Source organism: Esox lucius, chromosome 21 (genome assembly GCF_011004845.1).
Source record: "Esox lucius isolate fEsoLuc1 chromosome 21, fEsoLuc1.pri, whole genome shotgun sequence".
NCBI lineage: Eukaryota > Metazoa > Chordata > Actinopteri > Esociformes > Esocidae > Esox > Esox lucius.
In genome coordinates, this window is record NC_047589.1 from 25,913,496 (window position 1) to 25,927,506 (window position 14,011).

General features: G+C 45.6%; 1 protein-coding gene and 1 pseudogene across 1 annotated transcript; both read left to right on the forward strand.

Annotated features, from left to right (window-relative positions):
* tmtopsb (teleost multiple tissue opsin b) lies at window positions 1-5,965 on the forward strand. The gene is made up of 5 exons (XM_010890182.3): window positions 1-369; window positions 1,311-1,499; window positions 2,520-2,659; window positions 4,622-4,855; window positions 5,693-5,965. Exons 1-5 carry the CDS (start codon window positions 3-5, stop codon window positions 5,963-5,965), a joined length of 1,203 nt encoding a protein of 400 aa, XP_010888484.2. The 5' UTR covers window positions 1-2.
* Window positions 5,966-10,586: 4,621 nt separating this feature from the next.
* On the forward strand, window positions 10,587-11,223 carry LOC105022060 (annotated as a pseudogene).
* The last annotated feature ends 2,788 nt before the right edge of the window (window positions 11,224-14,011 follow it).

Below are 14,011 nucleotides of genomic sequence, written 5' to 3' on the forward strand. Positions count from 1 at the left end.
GTATGATCGTGTCTAACGTCACTCTAAGTTGTGGCACAAGCAACCCGTGGGAAGTTAGGAACGGTGAGTCTGTGGTCTCGCCGGGAGGAGGTCGCAGTTCTTTGAGCCCCACCGGAAATCTCGTGGTGGCAGTGTGTCTAGGGTTTATAGGTACATTCGGATTCCTCAACAACCTCCTGGTGTTAACATTATTTTGCCGGTTCCGCACGCTGCGCTCGCCCATCAACGTCCTCCTCGTAAGTGTGTGTGTGTCGGACCTGCTGGTCTGCGTGCTCGGGACACCGTTTAGCTTCGCAGCGGCCACGCAGGGCCGATGGCTCATCGGTACGGCTGGCTGCGTCTGGTATGGCTTCATCAACGCGTGTTTGGGTGAGTTTGTCTTTAAACCCGCCGCATTACCAACTATACCTTAACATTTTCAATTTGCATTGCAACCTCACCACGTTGGGCTTGAAGTTATGACATTTAGCAAATCGTTGTCCCTCTTCACCATGAAAAATGTACTCTTTGTGAAAAGAGGTGCTCCCATTAGGTCCATCATTATGGAATTTCCATTATTTAGAATTTGGTGAAATTTGGTACAGATGTTGCAAATACTGTTCAAGACACAATATATGAAAGAGCACTCATGTTAATGTCTCTTGATCTATTTGACTTTTTGTGCACATGCGCAGGGAATAAGTGTAGTTAACCCACGCAATACCACAGACATCACTGGCCCAGTTTAGAACATGATTAAAAGGGGCAGTAGAGAACCTAGTGGTTGATGGTTTGTGACTGGTGATGGGCCAGTAACCTGTGGTTGTGCTTTTGAGCAAGGCTCTCCAATACCTTTCTCTCTCTAAGCATTTCTGCTAAAATACTTATTTTCAAATGCAAAGATGCAGCTTAGCATATAAATAACAGAAGTTACAAAGTTACACTGACTGGCCCAAGCGATACAGTAATCAACTGTAATTCATCATTAGTCACATTTGATGTCTTAATTGGCCAATTGAGATTACTGTAATTGCTTTTCACCTACGGACCCAGCTCAGCTGAATGTATTTGCTAAATGTACTTGACCTGGCCAGTTTTAACGCTTCTGTGTTAGGCAGAGCTTTATTCAGGACAACGGCCGCCAACAGCCGCCTAGACTCAGTCCACCCTTATCCTAATGAACGTCAGCAAAAGTTTTTAAACATGAATCCAAATAGATGATTAACATCAGATAATTATGAATACATCTAAATATACTGTTAAACCCAAGGTATGAGCATGAGTCTTACTCTCCAGACACTTTTGTGTGTGTGTGTGTGTGTGTGTTCCAGGTATTGTGTCTTTGATCTCGCTGGCAGTGCTGTCCTATGAGCGGTACTGTACCATGCTGTGTCGGACTCAAGCGGATGGCGGTGACTTCGGTCCAGCTGTGGCCGGAGTGTGTTTTTCCTGGCTCTACTCCCTGGCCTGGACATTACCCCCGCTTCTGGGGTGGAGCAGCTACGGCCCAGAGGGACCAGGTTTGTGTGTGTGTGTGTGTGTGTGTATGTGCGGACAGGCTTTCTCCCTCAGGAAGAGCAGCTCTGCCTTGTCGGGGTTAAGCTTGAGGAGGTGGGCCGCCTGGGTGTAAAGGGGGCGAGGAAATTGTCGATTTTGGTCCACATAGCAAAGCTAGTGGACACCATGTGAGGATATGACAGAGCAAGGTGACTTGCTGTATGGAGAGAAGAGGAGTCAGAACCGAGCCCTGGGGGACTCCAACACAGCAAACACAGATCCTTTCCACGTCATCTGTCAATCTAACATCGCAGCAATGACAACGACAAGGCATCAGATCAGTTATGCAGGACAACAGGGTGTTGGGGGTTCAGGTTCCCTCATCAGTCTGTAGCACGGAAATACAATTCATTCTGAGGTCCTACACTTTGTAAACATGCAATGGAATCCCCTAGATGGTGTGATACCACGTGTCCTATCTCTTGTATTGTATTGTCAGACTGGGCAGAGTAGTTAAGATACACACATCTCCCCTGTCTGTAAGCTTAGCCAATTACTATACACCTTCCTGTCATGTTCATGGAACAAACCAATTGGGATGCATAAACGTTCAAATAACTATTTAGTTTTTTAAACATAACCGAAACTGTTGTGTATTTGTGTCATGTACATTATCTATGAATTATTATAAACCGTGTGCTTCAACTCATGAATGCAGATTGGTGGTTTGAGACCATATACAATGGGTATAAGATCATGTAACCTTACACTCTACTAATTGCATCGGTATGGTTTATAATAGCAATGAGGCATCTCTGGGATTTGTGGTATATTTCTAATATTGCATATGTCAATTTGGTATATTGCCATGACATTTCCAATATACCATGGCTAAGCTCTGCGTCCAGGCACTCCACGGTGCGTCATGCATAAGAACAGCTCTGTGTATCACAGGTGGTGTATGGTATATCGGCTATATACCACAACCCCTCTCGTGCCTTATTGCTTAAGTGTCAGTGTGTCGTGTTGCACTTGTGTCCCAGGAACCACGTGCTCAGTGGACTGGAGGAGTCAGACGCCCAACAACATTTCCTACATCCTCTCTCTGTTCACCTTCTGCCTGTTGTTGCCCTTCGGTGTCATACTGTACAGCTACTGTAAGTTGCTCAACGCTGTCAACCAGGTAACTCCTGACATTTGACCCCATTCACGTGCTACCTACCACCCCGTCACTGGTTGCTTCACCCTTCACTGGCTGCTTCACCCTTCACTGGCTGCTTCACCCTTCACTGGCTGCTTCACCCTTCACTAGCTGCTTCACCCTTCACTAGCTGCTTCACCCGTCACTGGCTGCTTCACCCTTCACTGGCTGCTTCACCCTTGACTTATTCTGTGAGTGTCCTGCCCTTTCAAGGCCACGACCTGTCAGCCTGTAAACACGGCCAAGACTGCTGAGTATTGGTGGATGATGGAGCTGTTTGCTCTGTCCTGAGCGGTGAGCTTCTCTGCTGCCAGAGGCCGGTTTACCGCAACCGTGGCTGCCTCTGCCTCATGCTGAGGAGGGTGGTCCTCAACGCGGGACAAGATGCTCCATCAGGTGTTAGGGATTCCGCCGCGACCACACAGCGGGTGGCCTGTTTCTTAGGGCCGCCTCTCTGGCTGCATGACCGCAGCTCCTCAAATACCGTTAAACCAGTGTCCATTTTGGGACCAGGGGACACTGTGATTTGTTCGTTCATTAGTGTAAATGTTGGGCGGTTGTCAGTTTTAAACTCGTGTCAGTGGTTCCCTCTGCTACGTCTCGTAAACCACTGCACATTTAGTATATTTAACGTCTAACCCAGGCTATCTGAAAATAATAAACATCTAGGTGTGAGTGCACCTCGTCTCTGATAACAAGCTCCTCTCCAGGGGAGATCTAAATGTTATCAGTCCTTATAACTGGGTTCAGTGACTGGACACTGGACAAGCCATTTAAAGATGATTGATTACTACGATGAAGCTAACAGTTTTCCTTTGGCAGCCTGATTTTAAGCCTTACTTGAGTGGAATGGATTTCATCACCAAATTCCCGCGGATTACTTTGTAGAGTGATGTCCCTCGTGCCGATGGACCATCAGGAACAGTGCCGGCTCTAGCCTTTTGCGGGCCCTAAGCACAATTTAATTTGGGGCCCCCTCTCCCTTATCGGTTGGGGGCTCCCTAGCAGTTGGAGGCCCCCTAGCGGTCAGGGGGCCCTAAGCGATCGCTTGTGTTGCTTTTGCTTGGAGCCCTGATCCCTGATCAGGAACGTTATCTTATTTTGGGAGATTCTGTTGAGCAGGGCATCTTTGTATGAGTCTGGTTCTTTACTTGTAATCAGGCAGTCATGTGCATGAGGGTATGGAAGGACTGGGGGCCTACGTAGGGAATTCAGAGCACTTTCTAACCCTCTTCAAGGCTGAAATTACATGTCTTTTTGAAACAGCCTGGTAGTATCACTTCCATGGTTTCACACGAGGTTTGACATTATGTTGCTATAATAGTTCTGTATATTGTCCTGCAAAGACAGATACACTCTCAAACACACACGCTCTGAGGCACAAAGGCACCTGACAGGGTAACCTTATATCCTGTACCCAAAACCCTACACTGCAGAGACACAATAATCCCACACACATGTCCCTTTGTTAAAGTACATTGGGAACCTAGCTTGATACCTAGCTTCCTTAACTCACCCTCTGTCATACAAATACACACAGTGAGAAAGGGGATTGAATTAACTTGGCTCAGTAAACAAGTAACCTGAGGCCCAGACACCCAATATCAGAGAATATGATCACATTTTGAATTGTTTCTACAGTGAAGTGTATCATTGATCATTCATGAACCAGACTCATTTTTTGTCTATAGGCTTTACGTCATCCTCTATGTTTGTGTGTATCACCACAGGAATAACATGGTGCTTATCTCAAACAAAGCTGTTCAACTAATACAACCTAGCTTGTTTCATGTGGTCATAATGACACTGGCAGGACAGCAGCTCTCTGTCTGGCCAAAGCATCTTACACCTGTTTAAAGCATTATGGTGTAACAATGGTTTGTTTTGCTCATGATCTTGAACTTTGAAAATAAAAGGTTGTAACAGTACGTGTCATCCCTTCAGGTGAGCAGTGTGAGCTCAGCGGTGACCCGTCGCCGTGAGCAACGTGTGTTGGTTATGGTGGTAACCATGGTAGCCTGTTACCTGGTGTGTTGGCTCCCCTATGGTGTAGCGGCACTGCTGGCGACCTTTGGCCCCTGTGGTCTTTTGAGCCCTGAGGTCACCATCGTCCCCTCGCTGCTCGCCAAGACATCCACAGTCATCAACCCTGTAATATACATCTACATGAACAGACAGGTACACACACACACACACACACACACAAACACACTCGTACATACAGACACTTACAAAAAAATACACAGCCTAAACCTTTGTGTGGCGTTGTCAGTCTTCAGTTCCTCCCAGCCGTATCCATGGAGACAGGGAGTTGAGGCGAGCTGAAGACTTTCAAGGCTGTACGGACTGTCGCGAGAGTCTTTCATCTCTAACATAACCTGCGAGGTGGGCCTGTGTCGGCCAGAAGATGGGTTCTCGCATACCCAAATTAAAACGATTTAGGACAGATTTAAAAGCAGTTTAAAACTTCCCAGGCAAACAAAGCGTTAATATGCACAGTTGTGTGAATGTCGTGTTATAGTTCAAAACATCCTAACAAACCATTGAACACCATTACTATACAAAGTTGTGTGAATGTTTTGTGGTATTTGAAAAAATCCTAACAAACCTTTAAATACCACTACTATACAAAGTTGTGTGAACTCTGCGGTCTTTCCTTCTTGGGTAAATGTAGTAGACTATAAGTATACGTGTGGAACTGGAAGGTATACTAAGTTCACTACGTTTCTTCAGGTTCTATACATCCTGCTGGAATGTCGATTATGTTTGTTTACATGTGTCAGTGTATGTCGTGTGTGAGTGTATGTGTGTGTGTGTGTGTGAGAAAGAAGTGTGTGTGTATTCAGATTTTACACTAAAGGTAGCCTGAATGTGTTTAACATGCACTGATTCACGTCTCCACACACAGCAAACACGGCGCTCGGCTGTTCTTCAGCTCTCAACGCATTCAATGCGTGTGTAGTTATGCGTGTGTGCATTTGTGTGTTTGCTCAATATTGTTGTTTGTGCATGCAGTTCTACAGGTGTTTTAAGGCCCTGTTAAGGTGTTCCGCTCCAGACCAAAGTTCCAGTTCGAAAACACCAAGGGCACCCAAAACACTCCAGACCGTTCGCCATGGAGACGGAAACAACGTGACAGTTGTCGTTGCATCGGTTGGCCCGCCCACTCCCACTGATTACCTACCGCCATCACCTCCCAATACTCCTCCCACTGAACAAACCCCTCCCACTTTCATGCTCAAACCAAGACTGTCCCTGGTAGCTCACTACAATGGATACAAAGAGTGACAGGCTGTGTGCTTCCAAAACACAATGCATTATACGTACTATTTGACTAACAAGGGGACACAGCATGGTTATATATAGGTATTTCCCTCCCAGGAGTAGGCATTTATAGCACAGTTTTTTTTCATCTAATCAATGTGTCTGCTGTGTTGGAGGTGATAATAAAGTCTCCAGATGACTTACTGAGTCATGCTGTGCTCATAATTTATTTTATACATTGCTGCACCCTGGGAATGGTGAGTAGGTCAGAAGAAAAGCAACGGGAGAGACGAAAGTACACTGCTATTGGATGGCCTCTTTTGACTGAGAATAGTAGCCGGTCTTTCAAGAAGTGCATGGAGGATGGGTCATGAAAATATGTTATGAAATACTGTCTCCGGGGTGCCTGACAATGACGTCTCAAAGTCACGTCTGTCAATCGTTCTGCCCGTTGAAATGTTCAATCGAACACTGATTGAATGCCTCAGTGCCCGTCTGCCTTATTTATCTGGTAAGCCACATCTAACTGTCAGTAGGTGCAATCCATTTTCATGAACAGGTTGATTTACTTCACAACCTGGCCCCTTAACCAGTTAAACTGTTCACCTCATAACATTCTCCCTTGGTAAGCAGTTAAACCCTTCACCTCACAACCTGGCCCCTTGTAACCAGTTAAACCCTTCACCTCACAACCTGGCCCCTGAGTAACCAGTTAAACCCTTCACCTCACAACTTGGTCTCTTAGTAACCAGTTAAACCCTTCACCTCACAACCTGGCCCCTTAGTAACCAGTTAAACCCTTCACCTCACAACTTGGTCTCTTAGTAACCAGTTAAACCCTTCACCTCACAACCTGGCCCCTTAGTAACCAGTTAAACCCTTCACCTCACAACCTGGCCCCTTAGTAACCAGTTAAACCCTTCACCTCACAACCTGGCCCCTGAGTAACCAGTTAAACCCTTCACCTCACAACCTGGCCCCTTAGTAACCAGTTAAACCCTTCACCTCACAACCTGGCCCCTTAGTAACCAGTTAAACCCTTCACCTCACAACCTGGCCCCTGAGTAACCTGTTAAACCCTTCACCTCACAACCTGGCCCCTTAGTAACCAGTTAAACTCTTCACCTCACAACCTGGCCCCTTAGTAACCAGTTAAACCCTTCACCTCACACCCTGGCCCCTTAGTAATCAGTTAAACCCTTCACCTCACACCCTGGCCCCTTAGTAACCAGTTAAACCCTTCACCTCACACCCTGGCGTTGTGTTATGAACTGCCGGTCACACTGAGTCTGGGTGTGACTCCCTCACTTAACCATCATCTAATGCAAACACATTTAGTTGGAATATGTGTCATTGACTTTAAACATAATATTATTTGTTGGGAGAGTTGGATGTTGGATGTTGTCTTCGTTTTGTCCAATGCTCCTTGTGCCCCCTTACCAATACAAACAACAAAAACAATTAAGTCGTTGATCACAAATATAATGTTAATATTATTATTTTGAGCATGTGTTTTCTTCTGATGGTTCTGGTTAGGAGCATTGTAAAAGTGTATATTGATCCATGGATCTTTATTAGTCGGTATTAGTATCATCTATAAATGACAGGTCAGCGTAACACATCTGCACATTAAATCTGACGTGGAATGCTTTTCATTACACCTGCACGAGGTTTCCAGTACGGTAAACATCCAGTTTTCAGTATTCAACTCAGCAAGAGAGTAACAGGCAAAGCAAGAGGACTCTGGCCCAAAATCTGTCCATGTGAGATAAGCAGAAGTGGGAATTTTTGACATTTTGCTTTATGAGAAACTGTTGAATTACACTAAGTAATATTTTGTGTTTGTCCTGATAATATGTGAACATACAAGGTATTAATACAACATTGTTTTGCCTGTTGTTCTCACACGCATCTGCCCATTCATTGGCTGGAATTATGTCACCTGATCCTTCCTCCTCCCATGGCCTTTCATCTTTAAGGATGTGTTTTTCCGCGGTCACTTGTAAATGTGATATTATTTGCCTCTTTTTTTCAGTTTTATGAAAACTGTAGGCTTTTGGTTTCTGTCAGCTCCACTATGGGCGATGTGTCAGATTGGCATGAAAGAAAAGTTGTGTTGGAACATTCATGATTACTGTAATCATGTTCCGGCCCCCCACCATCCCTCAGACAAAAATCGCCCCGCAGCTTAATATAGTTACCCAGCCAGGCTCGAGCTCTGACGCGATCAAATATTTTTATCAACGTGAACGCCTTGCCTTGCCTCTTGAAACCTTGGTACAAATAAATTGCAATGGAGCTCCAAGTTGCTGGATTTTGGATGACTGCGTTCTGCTCCGTGATTTGTTTGGAGAGTTGTTTGAAGAGGACTATTTTCCCTTTTGGAATAGAATCTATGATAAATTCCAGTAGTTTTGATGCCTTAGATCTGGGATGTGTGGGACGTCAACCTTAAGTGAAGGATTAGCGTGTTAGCGTAACCATTCACTGGAGAACAATGCGCTGCAATGTACACACACTGACTTGGCGTTAGGTCCTGCTCCTCCGCGGTAACTCACTGCCATCACACGATCTATAATTCTGCCAACAATAACATCACACCGTAAAATTATTAATAACACTCTACATAGGCTGTGAGCAAGGTCCCAAACAGGTGGAGGCAGGGCTGGTGGGTGGATTTACACTTGCATTGTGACAGAAGTGATACCGACATCCGTTGATCCATCGCTGGCCAATTACCACTCGGGTTTCCTGGCTGATAATTATTTTAGTTTTTTATTTGTAGCATGCTAGCAATGAGGCAAATTACAATTTGCTCAGGGTTTTTGAATTAATAATTAGCATGCTAGAGAGGCTGAGATAGGATATAGGCTGATATATCAACCAGAATCTACATACGAGCAGAAAAAGCAAAGAGGATTTAATTTATGAACAGATTAGCTATGCCACTACAACGTAATTACAGCAAGCTACAGAAATAGGGCAAGCTTGTGTTTTCATCCGCTATAAGCTAAATAAATTAATAGTGTCTTTTAGCTATGGAGGAACATTTCAGAGAAGCAGAGTGTTTTTTTTTGGCAGAGAACATAATATTTGATGAGGTTTTTGATTATGTTTTGTCGCCTAAAGAGTCAGGATATTCACTGCATTTTGTTGATATACGGATTAATGATGGGTTCTCATCTTATGCAATTATAGATGTTGGTGGGGGTTTTTGTATGTTGTTCTACCAGAGAGAAGTATGTCGCTTCAGCTTTTTACAGAAAGGAGAAGTGGAAAATGAGAACAGATGGTAAGAAAGGAAGAAAGAGAAGAGAAAGATCATAGAAGAGAGCAAGAAAAAAGCAAGGAAGGGGAACGTTCTCTCTCAAAAGTGAGTGCACCCCTCACATTTTTGCCAATATTTGATTATATCTTTTCAAGTGACAACACTGAAGAAATGGCCCTTTGCTACAATGTAAAGTAGTGAGTGTACAGCTTGTATACCAGTGTACATTTGCTGTCCCCTCAAAATAACTCAGCCATTAATGTCCGAACCGCTGGCAAAAGAAATGAGTACGCCCCTAAGTGAAAATTCCCAAATTGGGCCCAATTAGCCATATTCCTTCTCCGGTGTCATGTGACTCGTTAGTGTTACAAGGTCTCAGGTGTGAATGGGGAGCAGGTGTGTTCAATTTGGTGTTATCGCTCTCACACTCCCTCATACTGGTCACTGGAAGTTCAGCATGGCACCTCATGGCAAAGAACTCTCTGAGGATCTGAAAAATGTTGCTCTACATAAAGATGGCCTAGGCTATAAGAATATTGCCAAGACCCTGAAACTGAGCTGCAGCACAGTGGCCAAGACCATACAACGGTTTAACAGGACAGGTTCCACTCAGAACAGGCTTCACCATGGTCGACCAAAGAAGTTGAGTGCACGTGCTCAGCGTCATATCTAGAGGTTGTCTTTGGGAAATAGACGTATGAGTGCTGCCAGCATTGGTGCAGAGGTTGAAGCGGTGGAGGGTCAGCCTGTCAGTTCTCAGACCATACACCGCTCACTGCATCAAATTGGTCTGCATGGCTGTTGTCCCAGAAGGAAGCCTCTTCTAAAGATGATGCACAAGAAAGCCTGCAAACAGTTTGCTGAAGAAAAGCAGACTAAGGACATGGATTACTGGAACCATGTCCTGTGGTCTGATGAAACCAAGATAAACTTATTTGGTTCAGATGGTGTCAAGTGTGTGAGGTGGCAACCAGGTGAGGAGTACAAAGACAAGTGTGTTTTGCCTACAGTCAAGCATGGTGGTGGGAGTGTCATGGTCTGGGGCTGCATGAGTGCTGCCGGCACTGGGGAGTTCATTAAGGGAACCATGAAGGTCTCTAACATCCACCAGCTCCGTGATGTCGTCATGGAGAAGTGTTAGAGGACTCCAGTGGCAACCTGTAAAGCTCTTTGTTCTAATGCAGTGATTAACAAACCCTTTTCAGTAACAGCACCACAAATTTTGTAGTGCCCTGTAATAAGGCCTGGTATCCCTGTTTGGGAACCGCACTTCTAATGGAAAGACGACTACAGTTAAATCAGGTCTGAGGTGAGTGTGTTAACCTGGACGAGCCTGAGCTGATCCTCTTTCACGGGGAGGCCTGTCTGCTCCAGGACATGTCCATCATGATTGACAACAGCGCCTCCTCCCAGAGTGCAAAGATCCTCGGCGTGACCTTAGACGACACGCTGTCGTTCTCTGCGAACATCGAGGCAGTGACTCGCTCCTTCAGGTTCGTGCTCTACAACCTTCGTAGGGTACGACCTCACCTCACTCAGGAAGCAGCAGAGGTACTTGTCACCTCACGTCTGAACTACTGCACCTCACTGTCGGTGGGGCTCCCGGCTTGTGCAGCCCAACCCCTGAAACTCATTCAGAATGCAGTTGCCCGCCTGGTTTTAAACCTTAACCCAGTGCTGCCATGTCACCACGCGCCCCACTCTACACTGGCTTCCAGTTGAAGCTGGAATCTGCGTCAAGGCTATGGTTCTTGTCTCTGGTGCAAGTGCAAGAGTCTTTCCTCGCTGCCTTCAGGCAATACTCAAACCCGACATCCCTACCTGGGCTCTTCATTCAGCCACCTCTGGGCTCTTGGCTGTCCCACACCTTTGGGGTAGTTCCCGAACCACACAACTCTTCTCTGTCCTGGAACTTCAATGGTGGAACAAACTTCTCTTAGAGTCCAGGATAGCAGAGTCTCTACCTGTGTTCAAAAAACATCTGACTAACCTTTTCATAGAGTACTTAAAATAGTTCCACTGCCACCAACTCTATGTTAATCTTTTGTTTAGTTGAATAGATGAAATGAGGGGCAGTCCTAGTGATGTAAAGTGGGCAACAGTCATTACGAGAGTTGGAGTGTGTGTCTGAGTGTGTGTGTCTGAGTGTGTTTGTCTGAATGTGTGTGTCTGAGTGTGTGACTGAGTGTGTGTCTGAGTTTGTATGTCTGAGTGTGTGACTGAGTGTGTAACTGAGTGTGTGTCTGAGTGTTTGTCTGAGTGTGTGTCTGAGTGTATGTGTCTGAGTGTGTGTCTGAGTGAGTGTCTGAGTGTGTGTGTCTGAGTGCATGACTGTGTGTCTGAGTGTGTGTTTTAATCCCTAATGTACACCCCAAACCCCTGAGCTGCCCTGCACTTGCTGTTGCCCCACAGCATATCAACTAGAGAGAGAAACAGAGAAAGAAATTTGAAAGACAGAAACAGAGAGAGAGGGAGGGACTGAGTGAGTGAGAGGTGAGAGACAGAGAGGTTTAATCATCAGATAAAGGACGGTTGAAAATAAAGAACCGTGTCTGATGGGAACACGGTGGAAGGAGTGAGTGGGAGGAGAGAGAAAAGAGAGAGAGAACAGAGAGAGAGAACAGAGAGAGAGAAAAGAGAGGGAGGAATCAACAGAAAAGATATGCATGATTATAGGGGACCAGAGGAAGGGCTATTTCCATGACTCCTGTAGCCAGGAGAGAGTGCTCCTATAAGGGGGTAAATGCAGAGTGCTTATGTAGGGAGGTCAACAGGCCCTGAACTCTGTAAATGTTTCCCATGAGTAGAGAACAGGGTGGAGAGTGCCTGCCTCAAGTGGATGAGTTTAAGTATCTAGGGGTCCTGTTCACGAGTGAGGGAAGGAAGGAACGGGAGATTGACAGACGGATCGGTGCAGCTTCTGCAGAAATGCGGTCGATGTATCGGTCTGTCGTGGTGAAGAAAGAGCTGAGCCGTAAGGCGAAGCTCTCGATTTACCGGTCAATCTACGTTCCTACTCTCACCTATGGTCATGAGCTTTGGGTCATGACCGAAAGGACAAGATCTCGGATACAGGCGGCCGAAATGAGCTTTCTCCGCAGGGTGGCTGGGCGATCCCTTAGAGATAGGGTGAGAAGCTCGGTCACCCGGGAGGAGCTCAGAGTAGAGCCGCTGCTCCTCCACATCGAGAGGGGTCAGCTGAGGTGGCTTGGGCATCTATTTCGGATGCCTCCGGAACGCCTTCCTGGGAAGGTGTTCCGGTCCCGTCCCACCGGGAGGAGACCCCGGGGAAGACCTAGGACATGCTGGAGGGACTATGTCTCCCGGCTGGCCTGGGAACGCCTCGTTGTCCCCCCGGAAGAGCTGGAGGAAGTGTCTGGGGAGAGGGAAGTCTGGGCATCCCTGCTTAGACTGCTGCCCCCGCGACCCGGCCCCGGATAAGCGGAAGATGATGGATGGATGGAGTAGAGAACAGAATACCCTAACCTTAACTTCAGTGATCTAACATTCTTGTTTAAACGTAACCTAGCCCTAAGTCCTAACTCTATCACTTAACACCTACATCTAAAACACCCTATTCATACATTTTACAGTTTGATCCTAAAGCCAACCCCTAAGCCGAAACATTTCATTGTGGGAACCAGCAGCTGGTCTTGATAACGGGCCAAATTACAGTTGAAGTGAGCAAGCAAACACAGAATAGTATAGGGAATTAATCATTGTGCTGTCTACTGCATATCACTTAAAACAAAATAAATACATTAAAAGACAACTGGTCGACCAAAGTAAAAGCAGAACTTGCTGAGAGGAGAAGAGAGTTGTTTTGAATTTGTTGTTGCTGTAATTCCCATATTGTTCCAAAAAGTGGGAGCAAACAAGGGACATTCCTCTAAACCACAAAGTAAATGTACAAATACTAAACATGCAACTGTAATGGTGTAATGGGGCTGTTAGTGGAAAACAACATATATATATACAGAATACATATAACATCCATAGCTGACATACAATTATATGCTATGTGTAATTAGTATGAGGTAGTGGGATATATAATGTCGTCAAGGATTTACTATGACTCATAAACATTTTAGAAAAAGGCTCAGTCTTGTTACTCTCGCAAGCGAAAGGTGCTCGTAGTAACGGGGTGCCAGTCATTTTAATGCGTATCTTCTGTGTTTATTAGTTTTTCATGGTGACATTTTTTTTATCTAGCTGAGTAACTGTATTAATATAAAATAATTTTGTTTTGGTGACAATGTTTATGAACCTGACATGTTTATGAACCTCTCGAACCTCTCGCACAGACTCACGGACAGGAAACAATCCTCTACATACACCATTCCTTGGGTTAGCCAAGCCTGCCGAGGAGCTAACTGTAAAACCTGCTACAGCCCTGCCAGCCTACTAGAAGCTTTGTTCGGACGGTATTGGGGAGGGAGCACACATTTGTCAGCTCATACCAATCACACCTCTAACACTGTCAAAAAGCCGTAATGGAGGTGTCTGCCCTGTAGTGCACTCTCTCTTTCTCACTCCGTCTCTCTGTTCTTTCATTCTCTTTTTACTCTCTCTCTTCTTTCTCCATTCCTCTGTTCTCACTCTCTCCAGTGTCCACTGTTTCTCTTTCATCTGCTTCAGCTAGTCTCCAGACCAGAGTGTGTGTGTGCGTGTGTGTGTGTGTGCTCTGTAGCGTGACATCAATCTATGTACAATCATCTCATTTCGGAAATGTTAAAGGTCAATACGCCACAGGCTTTCTCACACCCAGAATCACGCACACGTTGTTGTTACCCAGGGCTCGA